This window comes from Neurospora crassa, linkage group V, assembly GCF_000182925.2.
Source record: "Neurospora crassa OR74A linkage group V, whole genome shotgun sequence".
NCBI lineage: Eukaryota > Fungi > Ascomycota > Sordariomycetes > Sordariales > Sordariaceae > Neurospora > Neurospora crassa.
Genome location: NC_026505.1, coordinates 873,815 through 896,131, shown reverse-complemented (window position 1 = coordinate 896,131; position 22,317 = coordinate 873,815). Strand labels below are relative to the sequence as shown.

Below are 22,317 nucleotides of genomic sequence, written 5' to 3'. Positions count from 1 at the left end.
AGATAAAGCGCATAGAAAGAAGAGGCTACTAAGATATATAAGCATTCGTTTATTAATTTGAGAATAATAAGTCTATCGCCGCTAAATATATTACTTTTAATCCTAATAATAGGGATAATAACGAGAATAATAAGCCTAATATATCACGCTACGCTCTTGAATTAATTAAAAAATAAAAGAGGATATAAAAGTAATACTTATATTATTTATTATTTAATACTATATATAAAACCAACCGGTATTATATATTAATAGTATAAAGCATTATACTTACCCTCGAAAAGTTATCAATACCGGTCTTTTAAGTAGTCATTAATAACGAGAGAGATGAAGGATTTAAGTAATTAATCAAATATATTAAAAAGACTATTAATAAATTTAAAATCCCTCTACCAGATATAATTATTACTAATAGTGATACCCAACTAATTAAAACTATTAACTGAATATTCCCCAACGTCTAATATTAACAATATATATAGTATATTAATTATAATATTATTAAATACTTTAAGAATAATTAGAAGCGTATAGAATAAAGCGAAGGTAGGTATAAGGATAATGGAAAAAGTAAGGATAATAAATTTAGTAAGGAGGATAGCGGCAATAATAATTCCAATAGTAGTAAGGCAGCGGTAGATCGACTACAATAACAGACAATAGATTAACAAAATTAAAATAATATTAATAAATTATACTATATATATAAGAAAATTAAAATAACTACTAGAATATAAATTAGGTTAGGCCCACTCCTTATTAAAGTAACCAATACTAGAACTAGGTTCTTTTATATATAGTAATACATAATTTATATACCGTCAATAACGAAATTTAAAGAGGCTTAGTTACTACTCTATTAGCAATTTAAAGAGGTACAGGAAACCATCATTATATAAATTACAAATAATTTACTTCCTTATAAAACTAAATAGGTTAATTACTATATAAGGTACTACTTTAATTATACGTAAAGAACTATATTACTAAGTAAATTTAATAATCGTTCACTTAAATCGTATAAACTATCTATTCGTAGTAGGTTAATAAATTTATATTATACCGCTAACTAATATATTACCCGCTTCTATACCTATTTTAGGGAGGCTATTACATTAGTAACATTACAAATACATATAACTTAAATTAGGCGTCCCTAGGTTAGTAATACTCCGCTTAATATTACTACTTAGGTATACGAATTATTTAATTAGCAATATTAATAATACTATACTAGCCTTACTATTATTAGGCCACCCAGTACCCTTCTCAAACCCTGTACTAAGCAATTTAGAGTCTAATATAGTCTATTATATACTTACAAAATAAATACTAAGAAAGAAGAGGGCAAGATAATTTTAATTATTAAAACTAACTATCATCCATATTAACATCTCAATTAGCGACGTATAAATCACCTTATCTTACCTCCTATTACCTCCCTATACTAACTACCATATTAGAATACAATAAATAAATATCTACGATTTCGTCCAACTATTATAATTATACTAAAGGGTCGCCCTACTAAATAAGGTAGACTGTTTAGTAGTAAATTTATTCTACTACTTAATTCAATTGCCTAGAAAGCTAAAGGTAGGGTAAAGGTAAAGGGTCCCCGTAGTAGAATCAAAATTATAACTCCTATACGTACTTTAATGTACCGCAACTATTTCTAATACGAATTAAATAATAATATTAAAGTTTTAAATACTTATAATAGTTGTAATAAGGTATAAAGCTATATTAAGGTAATTAATAATAATAAGGATAAAGAGTTGGGTTAATATTAGGAAGAGAGAATATAGAAAGTATAGCGGCGAAAAGAAGCGAATAAAAAGGAGGCTGCAACGGGTCTGCCAGAGTATTGCACAGCGAGCAGTCGTGTGTGGTTGAAATGCTATATTTGACAAAGAGAGCAAGAGAGAAGACTGTACTAGAAGGGTGTAGTTGAAAGAAGGTTTTATGGTTGGGCGCACGGGCTAGGCAAACATGCGGACCCGACCAATCAGGAGGCTCGCATCCTTATCGATACGGCCCACCTGGCTTAGTAGACTTGGCAAAGCCAAATCTTTAATCCTAGGCACTAGCCCTATAATATTACCCCCCTGCTCCTCCCCCTTAGGGAGCGCGCTCCACCGTACTAGAAAGTACTCTACTAAAATACACGAGGAAATAACCAAAATCCCCCTACAACCGCTCCCTCCTAAATGCTTAGCTAAATAGGCACTTTAATAATACTAGAAAAGAAAGATTTCTCTATTTGAGCCCCTAAATAAACGTTATATAACTACTTACTCCCTACCTGAGTTGGTATTACTACCCTTATAGAACTATACCCCGGCCAAGGTACTAAGATTGAATTAGGGGATATTTCTAGACCTTGCCCACCCGGGGACCTTTCGCTATACTATATTAGTAATCCGTAGCGGAGACGAACTGAATTAAGGCTATTACCTAGTACTTTGTATCGCTCTGCTTCTCCTACTAGTAGGAGCCTCACCCTTACTGCCGTAAAAATAGCTTAGTAGTTCTTATGCTTACGAAATATTACGTTTATTACCCTCTATCGGTCGCGTATCATAGTAGATACTAGCCCAACTAGCTACAATAGAGGGGTATAATTTGAGGTCTTACTACGCTACCAATATAAAACGGACTAACGCTTTTAGTATTACTATTTTACCTCTTCCAACTACCAAATTCTACCTTTTAAATTTCGGTTAGCGCTCCCTCTACCGTAGTTTTATTAAGGTCGTCTCCAACGAATCTTTGCTTAATCTGAGTCTTCCTCCTCTTTTAAATTATTATTATTGTAGCTGTTTAAGCCCCTACCGGGTTGTAGGTAGACTGTGTTTATTTTCGAAATCCGAGGGTACTTTTTAAACTAGTATAATCTACTACTATAGTTAATATACTTACCCTCCTTCTTCTATTTATTCTTCTACTTCTAGGATATATCGATATTCCCCTTTGCCCTTAACGGAGTAGTATAGTTAATAGAGGTATCTATAGGATTATTAGTATTATTGTTAACCGAGTATTTTAATAGTATTAAAATGAAAAAGGCGTTATTATTAAAATAGCGGAAGTATTCTAATAGTAGCGAATACTATTTAAATATATTAATTCTTTCTAAGAACCGTTACTTTTAATTATTATTTAAAACCGAAGTAAATCAGCTAACCTTAGCTACTTCTAACTAGGAATTAGCGCAAGTACAATAAAATACTTCCTTAAATTAAGTAAGGAACGCTACTATTGATTCGCCTAACTTCTAACGAAGTCGGTAGAGCTCTTAACTAGCTCTTCTAGCTACGTTAGGGTCGCTATATATAAGTCTGAGCTTCTCGATAAACTTTTAGGGAGATTAAAACAATACGGCGAAAGTAACGAATAGTTTCTTAATAATGGGCAATAAGTAGGCGAGTAGATAGTAAAACTACGCTTCTAAGTCGCTAATAGTGAGGCTATCTATATAGAATTTAATTTAGGCGCTAAGAACCTACGTTTTAAAATCTTCCTTATAGCTAAAGAATTTCTTAAGGGTAGGGAGAATTACCTTTCGGGTAGGCGAAGCTTTGAGAGCGGCGAATTTATTTAATATGGTTTGGAGAGTTATATTGAATTATCGCAAACGTTCTTAGGGGTCTTAGGATTAGGGAATCGTAGGCGCTATTATTGTAGATAGGGGGTAATTGTTAAGGAATGAGAGCAATTAAAAGAGATTCTTTGGGCGTGCCTATGAGAGAATAGTAATAGTATTATTTAAAAAGAGGGTTAAATATAATATAACGGGTCTGCTAGAGTATTGTATAGCGAACAGTCGTATGTAGTTGAAATGCTATATTCAATAAAGAGAGTAAGAGAGAAGACTGCACCAGAAGGGTGCAGTTGAAAGAAGGTTTTATAGTTGGGCGCACGGGCTAAGCAAACATGCGGACCCGACTAATCAGGAGGCTCGCATCCTTATCGATACGGCCCACCCGGCTTAGTAGACTTAGTAAAGCCGAGTCTTTGATCCTAGGCGCTAGCCCCATAATAGAGGCAGTCGAAATATTATTAACCGGCTCCTCTAACAAGCTCTCTAAATTATCAGACGTCAGTATTTGAGTAGACTACAATATAATACAACTCTTCAATACTATAAAAGGATCATTAGATTTATTTTTAGAGCGTTTCCTATATTAGGCTTCCTTCAGACATTACAAATTCCGATTTTTACAGCTAAAATTACATATTTTACATATCAGCCGTCAATTGGGGTAGGTGGGTGTGCGTAGGGAAATGGGTGGGTGCACCTAGGGTTCCTCCTTATAAAGTATATTATAAAGTATATTATTAATTTAATTTAATAAATATACTAATTATAGTCTAGAGTCTAGGCTTAATATAGTATAAAAGGATATAATACTTAAATTTACTAAGTAAAATCTATAAAAGAATACATTTGAAATATTGGGGGTTGAGAGGGTTAAGGTTTTATATAGCTAAAAAGGTAGATCCCTATGCGAATGGAGTTTGTTCTCCGCGCGAATAAAGGTTCTCATTTAAAATATAATATACTATAATACAAATTATTTTAAAAAATTTTATACTACTAAAATGTTATTAAATTAGTACTATTATATTAGGTTACTTACTAGAAATAAAAATTTGTAGGGGATTACTATATAAATCTATTTAAATATATTAAAAATTCTAATTGTTATATATAAAATATTATAATTTATATAATTTATATATTAGTTACTATATTTACCAAGTACGTACTTATAAATTCTTAGTAGGTGTCGGCAAGTTAACTCCTTAGAATATTAAGCGTTTGATTAGTAAAGAATAAAAATAAAATTTAAATTAGTTGACCCCAACCCGATTTGAACGGATAACCTTTCGATCTGGAGTCGAACGCGCTACCGTTGCGCCATGAGGCCGAAGATGAAAACATTTGGTTCTTTGTGTCTTTATAAGGCTAATAAGTGTTTGACGTACGACTTGTTGCCAGTTGTCCTTATCTTGTCGTCCATTGATAATGTCGGGAACTATCCACGCAATATAATCTATAATCACAAACGAAGGACTATAGAATGCTAGAAATCGAAAGATAATGGTAGGCTTGTACCGACAGCGGCCCCGACTGCGCGAATAGGACACACCCCTTCTTACAATACCTCTACATTATGAGAAGTATGGCATGTGCCTGCTGTGCTGCAACTATGATTCTGCAGTCAGCGTCGTACAGCCTCTTCAATCCAACGCAACTGATATGAACTTCTCAAGGCACATCGGATCTGGCGCCCAGACTCGCACGCTTGTGAAGCATGGCCGGCGACCCAGATCGGGTCAACCTGGTCACCTGGTCGATCGATATCAAACATCCTGTCGAGTATAAAGCCGCCCAACCCATTTCGTGCAGTATATGCTGTTAGATCTCACATTCATAACTTTCGCCCGCTTGACAATCCTGCAATGACACCCTCAAATCGCCTCCGTGCCATCATTATTGGCGGTGGTCCAGTTGGACTGATGGCAGCGCATACCTTCTATCGAGCTGGCATCAATTTCGTACTGCTCGAACGTAGAAATGCCCTTGCTGTATTCGAAGCAGGAGGTGCCGGAATCGCCATCATGGCGAACACTTTGAGGCTCTTGGCTCAGCTCGGGCTTCTTGAGGCGGTGGAGGCAAGTGGAACGCACATGCGCCCCGGGACGGTGGTGACGAGTGACGGGCGCCCATTTTCGACTCTTGACACACTTGGTTGGTGCTCTGAATTGTAAGGCACCGGAAGCGTTCAGCCTGAAATTCTCCTGGGCAGATACAGCTAACATCGAGTGATGATGTAGCCATGGAACAGGATGGGTTATGGTGCATCGACCCGAGTTGATGCAGCTGCTGTATGGTGCTCTTCCTGATGAGATCAGACAGCATCTTTTTCCCAGAAAAGACGTGACAACTATCGAGATGACTGAGGATGGGGTCGTGGTCTGGTGTACCGACGGAAGCGTAGAGAGAGGCAGCATTGTGGTCGGGGCGGACGGAGCCCACAGCAAAGTGCGCGACTGCATGCGTCGTATCGCACTACAAGAGTCGTCAAAGGCCGCCCTGAACGAGGAGAAGCCGTTTGTCGCGACGTACCGGTGCGTGTTTGGCCACACAGTCAGCCCGCCACCAGGAATCAAACCCGGCGATGAGTAGCATATGCATGGGAGCGGAATTTCGTCGCTCCTGCTCGCCGGCTCCGAGAAGACATGGTTCATGTTTAGCCAGAAACTGCCCGAGCCAACGCGGGAACGACGACGGTACACCGAGCAGGACATGAAGAGCTTCATGGAAGAACTTGGCCATGCCCATTGCACATCCACGCTTAGACTCAACGACCTTTACCAAGCGCAAACATCTTGCTATCTGACTGACCTCCATAAAGGTCTGATTCACCACTTTCACCATGGCCGCATTGTCCTGGTCGGAGATGCTGTTAACAAGCAGACTTATAACACGGGCCAAGGGTGGAACACGGGAGTGCAAGACGTGGTTGTGCTCACCAATAAGCTCTGGACACTGATGGAAGACGAAACCGATCTCGATGCGCCAATCAGTCAAGGCAAGATCGAAGCCGCTTTTGGCTTATACCAAAGAGACAGAGACCCGGTGGTCCAGCAAGCTGTAAAAGCATCAGAAATGTTCACTCGGACAGAGGCCTGGAACCATTGGTATGACTGGTTTACAGACCGCCATATTCTGCCACGGACTGGAGGACTTAAATGGATCTATCGAGCGTTTCTCGCACCGGCCAACGTGAACGCACAGGTCTTGGGGTTTCTCGAGGAGAACAACAGGCCATCCGGGACCATCCCGTGGCTCCATAGCACTGAAAGGAGTTGATCAAGGACGTCTCCTGGCATTCGGTAAGGCATTTACACAAAATATTATCTATTGTACTCATTCACACTCAGAATCGCGTGTAATTGACAAGTGATTAGGCGTACATACCTGAATTTCGTGGCGCATGAAGAGTCAAGCTGTCGCCACCTACGGCCGGCCTCGACGGCCTTGTCAACTTCAGCTTGTCGTCAATTTGCGCCCCTTACCTGCAGCCTATTATTCCAACCAAGTCCGAGAAAGATCAAGCAGGTACAGGGTACGCGCTGCTAACCCAATTTCCTCAATGCTTACACAACAACACTGTGGGCTGTGCAGAGTATCGGCGACCTGCATTGAATGCAGGAGTGTTACATTGTTCAGTTAATTGGCTTGTTCGCGAGTTATCGAAAATTGAGACCGGAACTGTCCTGCACACCAAGCCAATGGATAATTAGGTAGCCATGAGATTGTTGGCGCCACGGAAATGCAGACTTGAATATCCGAAAAGGGTGTTGATAGCCTGATACGATAAGGGTACAAGCATACCTTTAACGATGAATATGTTGTAGATGTACTTCTGGGTGGCCTTCGTGGGACGGGGCTTTCGATGTCATGTCGTATCTGCGACGCTAGGTATTTTAAAAGTCAACAAACAACTCCTCAGCCTGATCAGGACGGACTTGCAGCCTTTAAAACCTTGGCTCATCCTCCACTCGGTTAGTCTCTGATGTAGCTGAACAGGGAGACTTTCACGAACCTGTCGTTTCTTGCTCTCAGCTTCACTCCGGCCGCCCAAAGTCGCTTGTATTCCAACTGGATCTTGCACACCAAGAGCATCATGTCTTCGTCCGATGTGCAACGTCCTCTGTGGGGGCATGCCATCCAAGACTCTGACAGTGCTCGACTGGAGAGTTTGAACGAGGCATTGAGCACGCAAAAGTATTTGGCCGGGTTTCACGGCGATACACTCATTGGGGTGAGTTCAGGGTACACCAGCCTTTGTGGCCTGGAAACTAATTCGCTGCAGAATAAAGTTGTTTCTAAGGTCGGGCTTTTGGACGACCTAAAGAGCATCCTGGAGCTCAAGAACGTACCCAGCATTGTGGCAGTCTTGGTCAACTATCTCAAAGAACGTCGCCTCGACATCAAAGCTGGTGCATCGTTGCTGGCAGCCGTGTCGAACAACAGTGTAGCCAGGGCCGATATCATCGAAAAGCAGGTCAAGATCAAGTACGACCGCATGCTGCACCCACCCTTGAGTTACTTGGGCGATGCTTTTAAGTACCGGACCGCCGATGGCAAGTTCAACAGCGCCATCAACCCACACCTCGGCCAAGCCGGAGCTCCTTACGCCAAAACCGTACCTGCGAAGACTCATCCCCTCGGAGCCTTGCCAGATCCAGGAGACCTTTTCGACCAATTAATGGCAAGAGAGGAAAATGGCCGTCCAAGTCAATCAGGCTTGTCCAGCATGCTCATATACCATGCCACCATCATCATCCACGATCTCTTCCGCACCAATGACAACGACAAGAACATTTCTGATACGTCGTCATACCTCGATCTGTCGCCACTGTACGGCTTCACAGAGGAGATGCAGCGCAAGGTTCGTGACGAAACGTATGGCCTTGGTTTGCTCAAGCCAGACACCTTTGCAGAGGACCGACTGCTTCGTCAACCGCCGGGAGTCTGTATTATGCTGGTCATGTACAACCGGTACCACAACTACGCAGCAACACAACTTCGGCGCATCAACGAAAACGGCCGCTTTTCAGTCCCCAGAGAATACCGGGAGGCCAAGTTCATCGCAGCAGCGAAATACTTTGACAAAGATAGGCTGTTGGAGAACATCGACAACCAGGAAATCCTGAAGAGATTCATAGATGCCAACAAGGTATTTGAGAGCAACGGTCGGATTCGCACCAAGGAGTACCAAGATGCGGAGAATGCCCTCGATGTCTTCATCAATAAGGTCCAGCCAGACGAAAAGCAAGTCCAAGCCTTCAAGGACAGCTACGACGCAGCCTGGAAGAAGCTGGACGACGACCTTTTCCACACCGCTCGACTAATCACATGCGGCCTTTACATCCAGGTCTCCGTTCACGACTACCTCAGGGCATTGATGGGCTTCCACCAGTACGACACGAACTTCACCCTTGATCCGAGAGTGAATCAATCGGAGGCCAAGGAGGTATCGCGGGGCCTGGGCAACCAGGTAACGGTTGAGTTCAACCTGCTCTATCGGTTCCACTGCGCCATCTCGCGGGGCGACGAGGAATACCTTGAGAACTATCTGGAGGAGTACTTTGAGAAGCATTCCAGGTCGGACTGGAACCCAAAGGAAATGGGATTACAGGAGTTCCTCATGGAGATGGGCCAGGCGCGGGAGCGGAGAAAGAATGATCCTCCCGTCAAACCTTGTGATATTGAGTTTGGACTCAAAAACAAGGACGAAGACGAAGCCAGGAAGAAGATGGCCTTCAAGCGTGACCCCATCACCAAGCTCTTCAATGATGAGCAAATGGTAGAACACCTCACCAAGGTGATGGACGAGCCAATCTGTAAGTGCACAAACCGTCAATTCTGTTTGCTAGATTAATGCTAACATGGGCTGGAATAGCGAATTTCGGCCCCAGGAACGTACCTCGATCTCTGAAAGCCGTCGAGGTCATGGGTATCCTCCAGGCGCGCAAGTGGGGAGTTGGAACGCTGAACGACTTCCGTGAGTTTTTCGGGATGAAGCGTCACACAACGTTTGAGAGTGTCTCAGGCTGTGTTGAGGTTCAGAATGCACTTCGGGACCTTTATGAGCACCCAGACAAGATCGAGTTTTATCCTGGTGTCTTTTGCGAGTCGGACGCGAGCCAAAGTGCAGATCCAGGGCCAAGTGACGTTGATTCGGCGTTATGGGCCGCCATCTTCTCCGATGCTATCACTCTCGTGCGGTCGGATCGGTTTTACACCCTTGATTGGAACACGAACTCGCTCACCTCCTGGGGTATGAAGGAGGTAACCCCAGATAACGATGTGCTCAAGAGCTCTGTATTCCATCGACTTCTGCAACGATCGTTCCCGGAGTGGTTCCCCAGCACGTCGGTCCGCTTCTTCCATCCCTTCTACACAGCCCAGAAGAATGCCGAGTACGCAACGGCGCAGGGCTACGACAAAGACTTTGCCATCAAACCTACTGTGGAGAAGTCTGAACGGAACTGGTCCGGACCAGCAACGGTCACGCAGACGTTCGACACTTCAGCCTCAAATCCTCGCAAGCCTGTCCAGCCCAAAATTCTCACTGATCCTCGTCAAATCATGGAAGTCCTCAACGATACAGACAACATTGTTCATCCAGTCCGTCTGGAGCCCGAGATTCTCCCCGCCAAGGTCGCCGAGGTTCTGGCTGTGCGCGAACAAGAAGACACGGCCGATGGTAGAAAGTCACATGGCGAACACCGGAAAGAGATTGATACTGATACCGACGACTTGATGACATACTTCACCGACCTCATGAGAGATATCATCAGGCGTGAATCTGTCGTGATGAAACCGGGACAAAGAAATTCGGAAGTCGATCCGATCTATCAGCTCGATGTCACTAGAGACTTTGCCGTCCCCGTTGTCACTCGGTATGTTGCTGACTTTCTTGGATTCGGACATCTCGTAAAGTCGGAGAAGAACCTGCATGCGAAGTACTCAGAGAACGAGATTTACCAGCATATCACCAACTGCCATCTCTACTTTTCGTACAACGCCGACGAGACCAAGCTTCCAAAACGGCGCAAGATGTTCAAAGACTCAATGAGCTTCCTCTTCGACCTGACACTCAACGAGGGGAACGTTGCCGAAGTGAAGAAGTTCCGTCTCACACGGGCGCTCCAGAGTGTTGGATCATGGCTCTGGAGATCTGCAGCCGGCGACAACAACAACCCAATGAGCGAGCTCGGTTTGGAAGTTTCTCAACAGCTCTTGCAACAACAGAAGGGCGACACTGGTAGAGTGGCGGCGATTTTGTTGCTCCTTGCTCTCGACAGCTCGTATACCTCGGTTCTTGCCTTCACTTCGGTTCTGGATTCGTTCATCAACGGACTATACACGCTGGCAGCCAAGGAACCAAATCCTTCATCAGGAGTTACAGAAAATAAGAGTTGCAACTGGCGTGATGTCCAACGTCTCGCGTGTGCCGAGTTTCTTCCGGATGTGTCGACCAATACCTTTGACGATATCAAGAAGATCGTCTTGAAAGCGCAACGGGAGAGCATGAAGCTACCCATCCTACGCAAGGCGCGCATAACTTGCGTAGTGAAGGGGAGTGAGCCTGTGTTGACCGTGGAGAAAGATCAGCTAATCATTTGTGACATTGTGAGTCCCCTAACCACGAAAACCCAGGACAACCGTTATACTAATAATCAAACCTCTTCTCGTTAGAACCCCGGTGATCAGGAGTATAAGGACGATGTGCCAACCTACCACACCAGCTTCACCGAGAGGTTCACTGAATACCACCCCAAAAACCTCGCTGAAAACAGTCTGACCGCCATGATCAAAGTCCTAGCCCAGCTCAAGGACCTCAGACGAGGCAACGACACCCAAGGCCATTTGAAGAAAATCGGACTCGACTCGTCATACGCGACTTATACTAACTTCATGGCACCACAACGTATCAAACATATCAAGACCCAAGTAAGGGCCAAGATTGCAGAGGCCGACGAAGCCGACGACTTGACGATGGCCGACAAGCTGAAGGAGACGTACCACCTCGACAGACTGCAATGCCCTGCAACGGACACGTACATGACCCCTGAGTGGGACGAGATGATTCCCTTCCCAACTACCTGGAAGGTCAGATTCAACGGCTACGGGGAGTCGACGTATGGTGGCGAGAAATTGCCTCTTCTCCAGCCACGGCTGGTGCCGGATAATTTCCCCCCCTTCTACGAGCTTCCTGGCGGACCAAGTCGTATGGGAGGTTCGTTCGGAGAGCCAATCCACCCATATCCCTCGAAGCCTCAGGAGAAGTCGACCAGCAGAGAGGAACATGGTGAACATGTTCTGTATATGGATCGCGGCAGTGATGCGGGTGACTCTGCCATTGATATAGATGAGGGCTGTCGTAAGGAGATGCCGAAGGGAGTTACAAATGGGTGCGGCATCGGAATATGAGCCAGCCCATCAGGTCAGGAGAGTTAGATTTGCGTTGTACGGAATCCATTGGTGAGCGTTTTGGGCATGCTTCTCCAGAGAGATAAATAGGTAGGGTGAAGTCAGGTCACCTTGTGAAGTCTGATGCATCGTGATTGTCGCCACCATATCTCATCGCGAGAATGCATCCTTCTGTACTCCACAGGCCTCAGGCCCAGTTTCTGCCATGATTGGTTCTTGACCCCTCTCAGCAACACTATCTCATGCAGATAGATGTGCCTATGCAGGGACTCTCTCGTACCGCGGCTACAACCCCGCTTCTTGCCCTTGCCTGTACCTATTCCAAGCCTCGAAGTTGCAAAGAACAAGATCTCATTGAGACGCTCTTGTCAAGCCCGAGTATGAAAATCCCGTCATCACCATTCCATCGCCATCACTCTTCGACTGTTGGGCAGACAGCAATTTCCATACCTGTCATGATGAGTCAATCTGAAGCAACGTGGACCTCAGCCTTTGGAGGGATCCCGGAAATCGTCATCAAACCATGGAAACCACCGCCACGAAGGACCTATCTCTTTAAAAGAGCGAACCTCGTTGATACCGCTCAAGGAACCATTATCTCCAACGTAAACATCAAGATCGCAGATGGCGTGATCAAGCTCATCGAGAAAAACGATCCCAGAATTACCAGCCTCGCTCATCATCAACGAGGCGAAGATGACTTGGGATCGGTAATCGAAGTTGACCTTGAAGGCAAATTTCTGTGCCCTGGGCTTATTGACTGCCATGTCCACGTCAGTGCCGTACCAGGGGAACTCAGTCTTTCATCCACCGCCGCTATCTCTGATCCCGCCATTTCGCTTCTTCGTCAACCCTTCGTCTGCTCCCAGATGCTTAGCAGGGGATTTACCACCGTTCGTGACACAGGCGGTGCCACGCTTGCTTTGAAGGAGGCCATCGAAGAGGGTGTTTTTCCCGGGCCACGGCTCTTCATCTGTAATCGGGCTCTGTCTCAGACAGGTGGCCATGGTGACCTCCGCGGCGCGCACGACCACAAGAACCGAGGAGGAGGAGGAGGAGGAGGAGGAGGAGGAGAAGGCTGCTGCGGGGGCTCAGCGGGTCAACTGGCTGTGGTCTGTGATGGAGTACCGGAGTGCATTCGTGCGGCGCGAGAGCAGTTGAGAACAGGAGCGGACTTCATCAAGATTATGGTAGGAGGCGGCGTTGCCTCCCCCACGGATCGGTTGACCAACACGCAATTCACGGCTGCTGAGGTCCGGGCCATCTGCGATGTGGCAGAGAGCTATGGAACCTACGTGACAGCTCATGCGTACACGCCCAAAGCAATTCGCCATGCTGTTGACAATGGTGTCAAGGGTATCGAACATGGAAATCTTATTGACGAAGCGACGGCACGGTACATGGCCGAGAGGGGAATATGGTTAACACCAACGCTAGTGACATATGATGCGATGGCATCAGATGAGTATGCCGGCTTCCTACCACCAGAGAATCAGCGAAAAAACGAAGAGGTATTGCGGCAGGGGCTGAAGTCGCTCACAATTGCGGAAAAGGCAGGAGTCAACATGTGTTATGGCTCTGATCTTTTAGGACCTTTGACGAGAGAGCAGTCAAAGGAGTTTGGCATCCGGTCGGTCATCCTAAAGAGCAAGCAGGTTTTGCAGTCAGCTACTGTGAATGCGGCAAAGATGCTAGGACAGGAGTCGTTTCTGGGCCAACTCAAACCAGGATATGCTGCCGATATGCTTATTCTCAACGTCAACCCATTCAATGACGTGGCGATGCTGGATGAACCAAAGAAACACGTGTTGGCAGTAATTAAGGACGGACGAGTATGTGTGAGCCGTTGGAGAAAGCTTCCCATGGATGCAACACACGGAGAGGAGTTAATTGAGTGAAAACAATGGACAAGATGTAAAGAAATAAAGGGAGTCATTGCATTTACCCTAGAACTAGCTAGAGATCCCACAACGATGTTTGTAAGCCATGACTGGAGAACATCGGCAGAAGACGTAGTTTCTGCGATGTGACATATAGTCCTTCATTATCTGCGACAAGTTCATGATGGAGAGCAGATCATACCCTTTGGTAATAACATGGCTACAGTCATTGACTTTCAAAACATCTCGTGATATCTTGCCGACTGGGAAAGATGTGAAGTCTTGACGATAACGTGCAAATGTTTTGAAAGAAGCTCTCAAACAAGCGACCGCTTTTTGGTGCGCTCCTGGAAGTTGATCGTCCTCAGATCCTTCATAAGATCCTCCCAAGTGAGGCGGTTCTGGGTCCATTCCTCGAGTAACTTTGCATGCAAGTCCGGGTAGTTCTCCTTCATGCCACAAGCGTCAAGGACCGTGGTGAGTCCAAACTCGGGGTCGAACTTCCAGCTCTCTTCATGGAGCTGGTCCCTGAGAGACTGGAGACGCTGAAGGTACTCACCCATGGAGCCACACTGGTCCCTCCTGAGAGCAACGAAGTCGCTAAAGAGTTTTCCGCAGTTGTTATTGCCAGTGCCGTGGGTGAAGACGCGCTTGGCAAGATTATACGTGACCTTGGGGTCCTCCTCCCTGATGTTCCAGTTGTACAGCTTCAGAGTGACGATCACATCCGGGTCAGTGAGGGTGCTAAGCAGGATGTAGTTGACTCTGGCTCTCTGCTTCTTCCAGTCGTCGTGGGCGGGTCCGAGGAGAGGCTCGCGGACGTTGTCCTTGAGATGAACTGAAAGGCCGTAGAAGTTGAGATAGCTGAGAAGAAACGCGTCCCAGAGCTCGAGATCCTCGGAGCCCTTGAGAAAAGGGGGCAGAGGCAGGTTCGGGGTTTGGCAGACAAGACCCTTTTTGAAGTTGTCAACAAGACGAGCCAGGTAGGCGAGGACGTAAAGGACCACGCAGACGAGCGCGATAAATCCCTTTGTGAAATCGATCGTCATGCTGGACATGTTGGCCGTGGGGTTAGGTTCCCTGTCTGACTCCTGGTGATTTGTAATGCTAGTCGCTTGACCGGCACAGAGGCAGAAGAGAAGGCGTGTTTATTGTGACAAGTAGGTGAAGGGGAGATGGTGGGATTGTGAGATGGTGAAAAGTGTTCTGGCCGTCAATAGTCGCTGGACTACAGGTCGTCCCCAAGCCTCCTATGATCGATCTGGGCCTTACAATGGTGCGAGGGTGTAGTAAGAAGTCTGCCGCGCGCGCGTTAGCAAAATTGATAACCACCAGAAGGACTCGAGATAAATGGAATCTATTCACCTCGCTACGTCCCGTGATGCGCCTTGTACAGGCGAGCTCGTGATGCTGAGGTGGCCTTCTGACGTTGCGCGTGCACTTGTGGTTGCGTGAGAAGAGGAAGGCGGGTGGGGGATGTAAGAGGAGCGAGGAAAGGATGGTAAGTAGGCGGCGGGGATGGAACGAAGTGAAGGTCGAGTGCCTTGGCGTGGGGGAAAGAACCCAAAAGCGACAAACAAAACAACAAGTGAAGTGAAGAGTAAAGAGGCCGACGCCGGTCCGTGCCACCCACAGCCGATGACGCGGGTTAGAATGGAAGGAGTGAACAAAACCGTGTTGGCACTAGGTAGGTACAGTACTGTAGACCGGCCAAAGAGGTTGCTTCCGTGTTTGATCCTCTTTCGTATAGTCTGACCCGGGACTTGTCTATCACAGTTCAGAGGACAAAATAAAGAATGAAAGGCAAGAACACCAATTCGCCCCTGACCTTGAACAGACGTCTGACGTAGCCATTTCCTCTTCCCATAGTGGCAGACGATAGGTAGTATAGGGGAGGGCTGCTCTGGCTTTATGACGACGACGACGACGACGACGACGACGACGACGACGACGAGGTGGAGTTGGTGGCAGACGCAACCCCCCTCGACCCATCTTTCTTGACGATGCCCTCTTTGCTCTGATTCCCATCAGCAGCGTCATCCTTCTTCAGAACAATACTATCCCAGTTTCCCGACATGTCGCCATACGAATAGCTCGCCGCCGGATACCGATTCGTCACCGACACCCTCTCAACATACATCGTGAACGGCCCCTTGGTGTAGTCCGTCACACCCCCCGCCCATGCAATTGTCCCCGGCGCATTATCCGGGTCACCTCCAGCCCACGAGCCTATTCTCAGCTTCATGGGCGTCTGCGGATAGTTCAGCCCTCCGACCGCATCCTCTTCCTTGAGCGTGCGAACCGTCTTTCCATCCACGTACCACGTCAACTGACCAATTTGCCAGTCGATCGTATAGTTGTGTCTCGTTCCTTGCACATCGTGCACTGCTGAATTCCCGCCGCGGTTATACAAGGTCACGTTCCCCTTGCCAAAATAGTTGGTTTGCACTTCGTCGTTGTTGCCGCCGATCAATTCCCAGTCAATCTCGTCTCCGTCATCGCTCCCAAGCACCACGCTGCTGATGATACCCGTCCCCGGAGCTGCACGCATGAGCACCTCGACGCGGCCAAAGAAGATATACCAGTTTGTGGAGATGGTGGGTGCATCTCCCTTCTTGGAGAGAGTGAGGACGGCACCCTGGGAGGTGTAGATAACGGAGCCGGCGCCTACGGACGTCCAGGAAGCCTGGTCCATTGTTCCTTTGGTAAAATCGACGCCATATGGATTGTTGGTGAGACCTATATCCAGAGGGCAGCCAGAGGCTGTGATATGACATGGCACCCTCTCATACATCAGCGGTCTAGTTCTGAAAGTATTTCATGTAAACGTCCACCTAAACCTACTCTTGATGGGGTTACAATCCGTCCCTGATTGTGCAGCAGCCAACGCAACCAATGCCGAAAGAACCAAGAACAGCCTCGGCAACAGGAGGCTCAACGTATCGTTGCCCATTGTTTTCTTAAGTGAGGGGATATTGGGAAAAAGGCCAAGGGGAGGAACGAGACCCAGAGTAAAAGATGAGAGAAAGATGCGGATGGGGTTGATATCTTTCACGACACTCAGCAATGACGACGACGCACAATAAACGCGGTCCAGTTCAAGATTTGGGGAATGCCAAACCAGACTGTCGACGCTGCGGAAAGACGGCCGCATTCCTCACCTTTTCTACCTACCTGTCTGGTCCTAGTAGTTGTGATGGTGACTCCGGGATCAAGTACGCTTCGTCCTTTCCGCGTCGTCATACTTGGTATATCCGTTGGCACTTGATCGATAACACATCGACGAGACGCAAGCGCTCAGATCGAGACGGAGCAAAACAACAGCCTGTCTTTCGTCACACGGTGGAAGCTGGAACGACGGCAATTATCGAGTCAGAAACGGTGATGGTGAACACTAACTGACACTGACAAGCTGGCAGGGCTGTATCGTGTCCGTAAGACTGAATCACTATTTTCTAAACCGTTGCCTAGAGAGGCAAAACCAAGCGAATAGATTTGGTCCTAGGTGCCTCTAGAGTTGCGAAGAATGAGCCACGGCTCGATGGACCAAAAAGCGCAGAAAAATCCGGAGTTCAAGTTCGTTGGTTCGCAAGGTCCTGGGTGCTAAGTAGGCGGCCAACTCCAGTCCAAGGCCACCGGTATCAGGCCTCTCGAGGGACCTGTTACTATGTAAGCACATTCCCGTTTCAGCCATGCTCGATCGTATTAACAGGACAACAGGAGATGAGTTCAAAACATTTTTCCCGTGTCTCTTTCTATCATCGGACAAGCCATTCCCCTGGTGCTGTTCCAGACCATTCCCTTCACCAGCACCCATGGTCTGGTAGTTTCATACAAAGCTGATTGGCGACATATCCTATCGCTTGAAGTTTAGCTCTCCATATCGCACGGCCCCATGTCCTATAGCTCACTGCCACGCGTGCCACGTATTATCGTGCCTGTCCCATACACTGGCGAAGAGCTTTTCGTCGTTTTGTGCTCGTCGTAACGTTGTTGTGACCCTTGTTCCCCCTTTGGGACATCTCCTTGTATAAGTTGATTTTATTACTCTGGTATCAATCGCCTGATGCTTCCCTTCGTGTAACTAGTAACGCCCAGACGCCGTGCTATTATATGCCGTAGGTGGTAGGATGGCCCGTGCATTAACCGGATAGGGTGTGTAGTCGGTGGCGCACGCCATTACGTATTATACAATAATTTAGAACCTGTGAAAGTATTAGCGAAATGCATTGCGCCGGTAAAGGAGACAGCAAAGAAATCGGAGAAGAAGAACAAAAAAACGAAAAGAACGGCAACCTACCTAATCTCGTAGCTTCCTGCCCTTGTCATATACCTCACCCACTTCACACTCGAGTAGTTGCTCTTTTCGAACACCTTAAGATAGCGAACCAGCAAGCCAGAGCTGGTAAACATCAGCAAGCTAAAGTTCATACTGAGTGGCGGCCTGCTCCAAGCCTTCTGGTTTGTCATGCTCGTAAGCTCGGCCTCGGCGCTCAGCACAAACTCGCTCTGTCCAGCAAAGCGACCAATCTTCCACACAATCACGTTCTCGGACGGCTCGTACTTGGCCTTGCCCTGGGTACAGCGCTCCGTGATCCTGGCCGTGTTGAGCGGCGTGGGAATCTTGACGACCACGTTGGTCGCAAATAACTTGGATCCAAAGTTGGCGCGCACACCGATGCTGTATTCCACCTTTGTCTTGCCCACCTCGTTGACAATGGCGTGCACCTTGAACGGCAGGTTGACGTTCTCGGTTGCGCGGTACCTCATCAGCTCGAACTCGCCGTCGGGCGGAATGAAGCTGATGATGCGGTCACTGTCAAACTTGCCCAGCTTGACGCACTGGTGGAATTGGCAATCTTCGAGCGTGACGCTGCCGGCCGCGGCCTTGGTCGCCTTGCTCCCCATCCTGTTGCCGCTGGGCAGGCTCATGAGTCCGTCCTGGTCGAGTAGGAGGCGGTCGTTGAGACCGAACTTGCACTCGGGCGTGCCGCTGAGGTAGGCGCGCATGATGATCTGGCCGTTGACGTCGGCGCGCAGGACGGAGCCGGTTGCGCTCATGAGCAGGTTGACATCTTCGATTACGTCGACAAAGGCTTCGTTCTTGCGGTACTTGACATCGGCCTTGCGCCAGGATAAAGCGCCAGTAGCTTGCATGGTGATCTTGGCGGAGTCCTCGACGGCGCGCTCCGACTTGACGCCTTCGGTTGTGATGTACATCTTGAGAGTGTCGGTCTCGGTGTTTTGGGGATAACCAAAGTCGATGATTTCTGTAAGGGCGCGGCGGACATAGAGTTGAGGTTAGTTGCAAGCCGCCATCTAGAAACACCAAAAAGGGGGGCTACCGTAGGTGGGACATACCATCCAGGAGCTCGTAGACCAGGACAAAGTTGTTCTTGACGGCCTCCTCGTCAAACTTGCCAAAGTAGCCGCGACCCAGCTGGATCAAGCGGTAGAGGAACTCGAAGACCAGGGCGGCATTGGCGTTACTACGGGTGATGGCGACCAGGTAGATGTTCTCGTGCTTGACATGGCTGAAGGTGGTGCTGCCGAGGGTCAAGATAGGGGATCGGACCTGGGCGTTGCTGATGACCTGGATGCGGAACACGTCCGCCAGTCGTGGGCGGCAGTCATTGCGGAAGGCTCGGAAGATGAGGTTCTCGCCCTTTTGGTTGAAGATGAGGATCCCGGACAGCATCGTGACGGGTGTCGTCGGGGGGAGAAGAAGGAAGGTAATGATTGAGAGTTGCAAGTCGAGTTGGCGACGGGCGGCGACGGCAGACACGGGCGGGCAAGTTTCAATGTCAAAGGCGGCGGGCGGTCAGGAACAGCAACCCGCGTCTACCTCTCTCTACACCCCATTACTAGGTACCTGCGTGTGCTGTACCTAGGTGTTGAGCGCCCCGACTAGTGCCACCTGAACGGCGGCTCTTCAGGGGATGGTGGACGCTACGGGGGCGCGCGACATGGGTGCCCTGCTGGGGAGAGGAGCCTGCCGCTCTGAGCTGTGTGCCAGTCTCCGTCCTGTCGCACCCTACGGCAGGCAATAACCGAGCAAGGTAGGTACATCATACCTTACTCCTGCCCTAAGCGTTTAGGAAACACAGCAGCGAGGCCTGATGGAAAATTGTTAGTGACACACGCACTGCGCTCTGCACCAAGCAACGAGGTACTTTGACAACGAAGCCCCTTTTCGTGGCACTAACAATAAACAAGGAGCACGTCTACAACTCTGCGCCAAGGGGAAAAAGGATGGGCAATACGACATCTGAGGAGCACGACATCCTGCTTCATCCCACCTACGACCACTTCATTATTTGGAGCTTCAGGAATTTTCAAGGCGACATGTAACGGTTCCTTTTCATTGCAGCATACTATTTAATCGAGTGCTTGATAAGTCCCCCACCACTGTCATGACTCATAACATCGTACACTTCAACTCCCAATTATAGGTAGGTATTTCAAGCATCTGTCTTCAAGATGGCCCAAAGACATCCATCGTAGCTCTTCTCGCCCACAGTCTGCATGACCACCGACTCAACCCTCGTGTCCTTGGCCACTCCCTCGACCAGAATCCTGCCCGCCGTCTCCCTGGGCTCCGTCAAGCTCTGATCAATCAGCCTGCCTCCGCGCACCACGTTGTCCACGCAAATCATGGCCTTGGGCAGCGCCATTTCCACCGCCAAGTTGAAGTAGTTGAGGTTATTTGGCTTATCGGCATCGATAAAGAAGAAGCCGAACTTGGGCCTCTTGCCCTCTTCGATCTCCTTCTTCAGCTGGTTCAACACCTCCAATCCTGATCCCTGAATAACCTCGATTCTGTCCGACAAACCCGCGTACTCAATGTTCTTGCGCGCCACCTCAACGTGGTGGGGGTCAAACTCCACAGTGGTAAGCTTCATTTGCGGGTTCTCGCTGGCGAGCCAGATGGCCGAGTAGCCGCCCAAAGTGCCGACCTCGAGGGCGTGTGTGACGCCCAAGACGCGGCACTGGAGAGCCATGAACTTGCTCTGAGCCGGAGAGGCCGAGATGTCGGGCAGGCCGGCGGCTTTAGAGGCATCAAGGGCGTTTTGGAGGGCTGAGGCGTTGGGCTTGCTGGAGGGGTGGAGCTGGCCCATGGTGTAGCCGTCGACGGCGGTCCAAACGTCGTTTTGGACCCAGTTGTGGCCCTTGTTTTCGAATTTGAAGTTGCCGGTAGACATTTTGATAGTGAGATGTAGTGTTTGTGGTGCTAAAAGTGATTGTGGTGGTGAAGGGCGTCTCGGCGGCGGGGGGGGGGGGGGGCGGGCTTGATGAAGAGGTGCTATTTGGCAACGGGGTAAGTGAAAACTTAAAGAGTTAGCAAGGAAAAGGTGGTCTAAATACCTACCTGTAGCGAAGCTCTTCTGAAGGTGGTCAAGTGATCTACCCCGAACGATGACTGCTCATGGTGGTTATGCGTGAATGTGTCAAAGTTTCAGCCGACATGCAAATCAGCTCGGTTGTGCTCGGCGACGTCGGAGATGCTGCAATTCACTCAGTCCTAAGTGGCGTGAGGATGCATGCATTTGGAGATCCCAAGGGAGGTGAAAGTAGTATAACTTCTACGTCTATCAACCTAAGAGGCTATATATAGTCGTGCTCGTTTTGGTCCGTCTGGTGTTGAGTTTCATATCCAGCGGATGCTCTGTCTCGTTTGAAGTTTGTGTCTGGTCGTGAAGGTCCATGTTTGCTGCCTCTCTGGGATAGAGACCAAAAATTGTAGAATGCAGGTCGGGGTTCTAGAGAGGCACCCGACTCAAGCCTGCCGTTACGAAACCCTTCAGTGAGCGACGCGCATATCCGCCCGAGACCAACCCAAGTCCTTTCCCATCACGAGCAAACAACTACTCGATCATCTTTTTTACAAGCTGGTTCTTGAGTGTTTATCGCATCTCCATTAACGCCATCACATTCTGGAGCCTGTGCTACACCGTGGCTTGCGTAAGCTGACAATGACGACGCTGCCCTCAATGACGGGTGGGTTGCTGGGGAGGGAATCCAATGTTACAATGGAGTTGGAGCTCGCTCGGGCGTTACATTCGGTGATAGGAACGGGGGCGCGGGGTTGTAAGTGTTAGTGCGGGAGAGAGTCATTGTTGAGGGGGGTGATGGTGTCTTGTTCGGTGTGTGCCATCAGATGTCATTATTAATCAATCAAGAAGCCTTAGGAGGCCTTGTGGACTGTGTATTCTGTCTCAGATGAAGCCATCGTGAAGATATCTTATTTATTGCTCGTATCACAACCGGAACCGACTTCATTAACAAGGCTTACCCCCGCCCGGCGAACAGACTCCACAAGATCCGGTACTAACATTTTGATGGGCGTCATTAGATGCCGATGGCCGTGATTGACAAACGCTGGTGATCACCACAGCGCGGCAGGAAATAAATATAGGT

The 22,317-nt window shown here is 47.9% G+C and overlaps 7 protein-coding genes and 1 non-coding gene across 8 annotated transcripts; 3 read left to right on the top strand and 5 right to left on the bottom strand.

Moving 5' to 3' along the window:
- Positions 1-4,862: 4,862 nt before the first annotated feature.
- On the bottom strand, positions 4,863-4,934 carry NCU15084. Its single transcript has one exon. It is a non-coding gene; the product is annotated as a tRNA-Trp (tRNA).
- A 304-nt stretch (positions 4,935-5,238) lies between these two features.
- NCU09669 (hypothetical protein) lies at positions 5,239-7,119 on the top strand. Its single transcript, XM_011396465.1, has 4 exons — positions 5,239-5,774; positions 5,845-6,138; positions 6,265-6,906; positions 6,982-7,119. Exons 1-3 carry the CDS (start codon positions 5,470-5,472, stop codon positions 6,881-6,883), a joined length of 1,218 nt encoding a protein of 405 aa, XP_011394767.1. The 5' UTR covers positions 5,239-5,469; the 3' UTR covers positions 6,884-6,906; positions 6,982-7,119.
- A 581-nt stretch (positions 7,120-7,700) lies between these two features.
- NCU16942 (hypothetical protein) lies at positions 7,701-12,135 on the top strand (the record flags this gene model as incomplete). Its single annotated transcript, XM_011396513.1, has 4 exons — positions 7,701-7,838; positions 7,890-9,423; positions 9,483-11,218; positions 11,285-12,135. 4 exons carry the CDS (start codon positions 7,701-7,703, stop codon positions 12,017-12,019), a joined length of 4,143 nt encoding a protein of 1,380 aa, XP_011394815.1. The 3' UTR covers positions 12,020-12,135.
- A 220-nt stretch (positions 12,136-12,355) lies between these two features.
- Positions 12,356-14,009, top strand: NCU09670 (amidohydrolase). Its single transcript, XM_011396466.1, has one exon. The coding sequence runs from the start codon at positions 12,400-12,402 to the stop codon at positions 13,915-13,917; it is 1,518 nt and encodes a 505-aa protein (XP_011394768.1). The 5' UTR covers positions 12,356-12,399; the 3' UTR covers positions 13,918-14,009.
- Positions 14,010-14,216: 207 nt separating this feature from the next.
- NCU09671 (hypothetical protein) lies at positions 14,217-14,957 on the bottom strand (the record flags this gene model as incomplete). Its single annotated transcript, XM_955668.1, has 1 exon — positions 14,217-14,957. The coding sequence occupies one exon, from the start codon at positions 14,955-14,957 to the stop codon at positions 14,217-14,219; it is 741 nt and encodes a 246-aa protein (XP_960761.1).
- Positions 14,958-15,554: 597 nt separating this feature from the next.
- NCU09672 (extracellular cell wall glucanase Crf1) lies at positions 15,555-16,992 on the bottom strand. The gene is made up of 2 exons (XM_955669.2): positions 16,744-16,992; positions 15,555-16,662 (listed from the first exon to the last, which is right to left on the bottom strand). The coding sequence occupies exons 1-2, from the start codon at positions 16,850-16,852 to the stop codon at positions 15,809-15,811; spliced, it is 963 nt and encodes a 320-aa protein (XP_960762.1). The 5' UTR covers positions 16,853-16,992; the 3' UTR covers positions 15,555-15,808.
- Positions 16,993-17,235: 243 nt separating this feature from the next.
- NCU09673 (AP-2 complex subunit mu-1) lies at positions 17,236-19,709 on the bottom strand. The gene is made up of 3 exons (XM_955670.2): positions 19,261-19,709; positions 18,200-19,169; positions 17,236-18,104 (listed from the first exon to the last, which is right to left on the bottom strand). The coding sequence occupies exons 1-3, from the start codon at positions 19,595-19,597 to the stop codon at positions 18,098-18,100; spliced, it is 1,314 nt and encodes a 437-aa protein (XP_960763.2). The 5' UTR covers positions 19,598-19,709; the 3' UTR covers positions 17,236-18,097.
- A 524-nt stretch (positions 19,710-20,233) lies between these two features.
- Positions 20,234-21,452, bottom strand: NCU09674 (O-methyltransferase family 3). The gene has a single exon (XM_955671.2). It carries the CDS (start codon positions 21,099-21,101, stop codon positions 20,361-20,363), a length of 741 nt encoding a protein of 246 aa, XP_960764.1. The 5' UTR covers positions 21,102-21,452; the 3' UTR covers positions 20,234-20,360.
- Positions 21,453-22,317: the final 865 nt, after the last annotated feature.

Coding starts and splice junctions, on each gene's coding strand:
- NCU09674 (XM_955671.2), bottom strand. CDS start 21,101: ATGTCTACCGGCAACTTCAAATTCGAAAACAAGGGCCACAACTGGGTC.
- NCU09670 (XM_011396466.1), top strand. CDS start 12,400: ATGAAAATCCCGTCATCACCATTCCATCGCCATCACTCTTCGACTGTT.
- NCU09673 (XM_955670.2), bottom strand. CDS start 19,597: ATGCTGTCCGGGATCCTCATCTTCAACCAAAAGGGCGAGAACCTCATC. Junction 19,170..19,260: donor GGTCTACGAGCTCCTGGATG/GTATGTCCCACC, acceptor GCGCCCTTACAG/AAATCATCGACTTTGGTTAT.
- NCU09672 (XM_955669.2), bottom strand. CDS start 16,852: ATGGGCAACGATACGTTGAGCCTCCTGTTGCCGAGGCTGTTCTTGGTT. Junction 16,663..16,743: donor GGATTGTAACCCCATCAAGA/GTAGGTTTAGGT, acceptor GTCATATCACAG/CCTCTGGCTGCCCTCTGGAT.
- NCU09669 (XM_011396465.1), top strand. CDS start 5,470: ATGACACCCTCAAATCGCCTCCGTGCCATCATTATTGGCGGTGGTCCA. Junction 5,775..5,844: donor CTTGGTTGGTGCTCTGAATT/GTAAGGCACCGG, acceptor GTGATGATGTAG/CCATGGAACAGGATGGGTTA. Junction 6,139..6,264: donor CCGTTTGTCGCGACGTACCG/GTGCGTGTTTGG, acceptor GTTCATGTTTAG/CCAGAAACTGCCCGAGCCAA.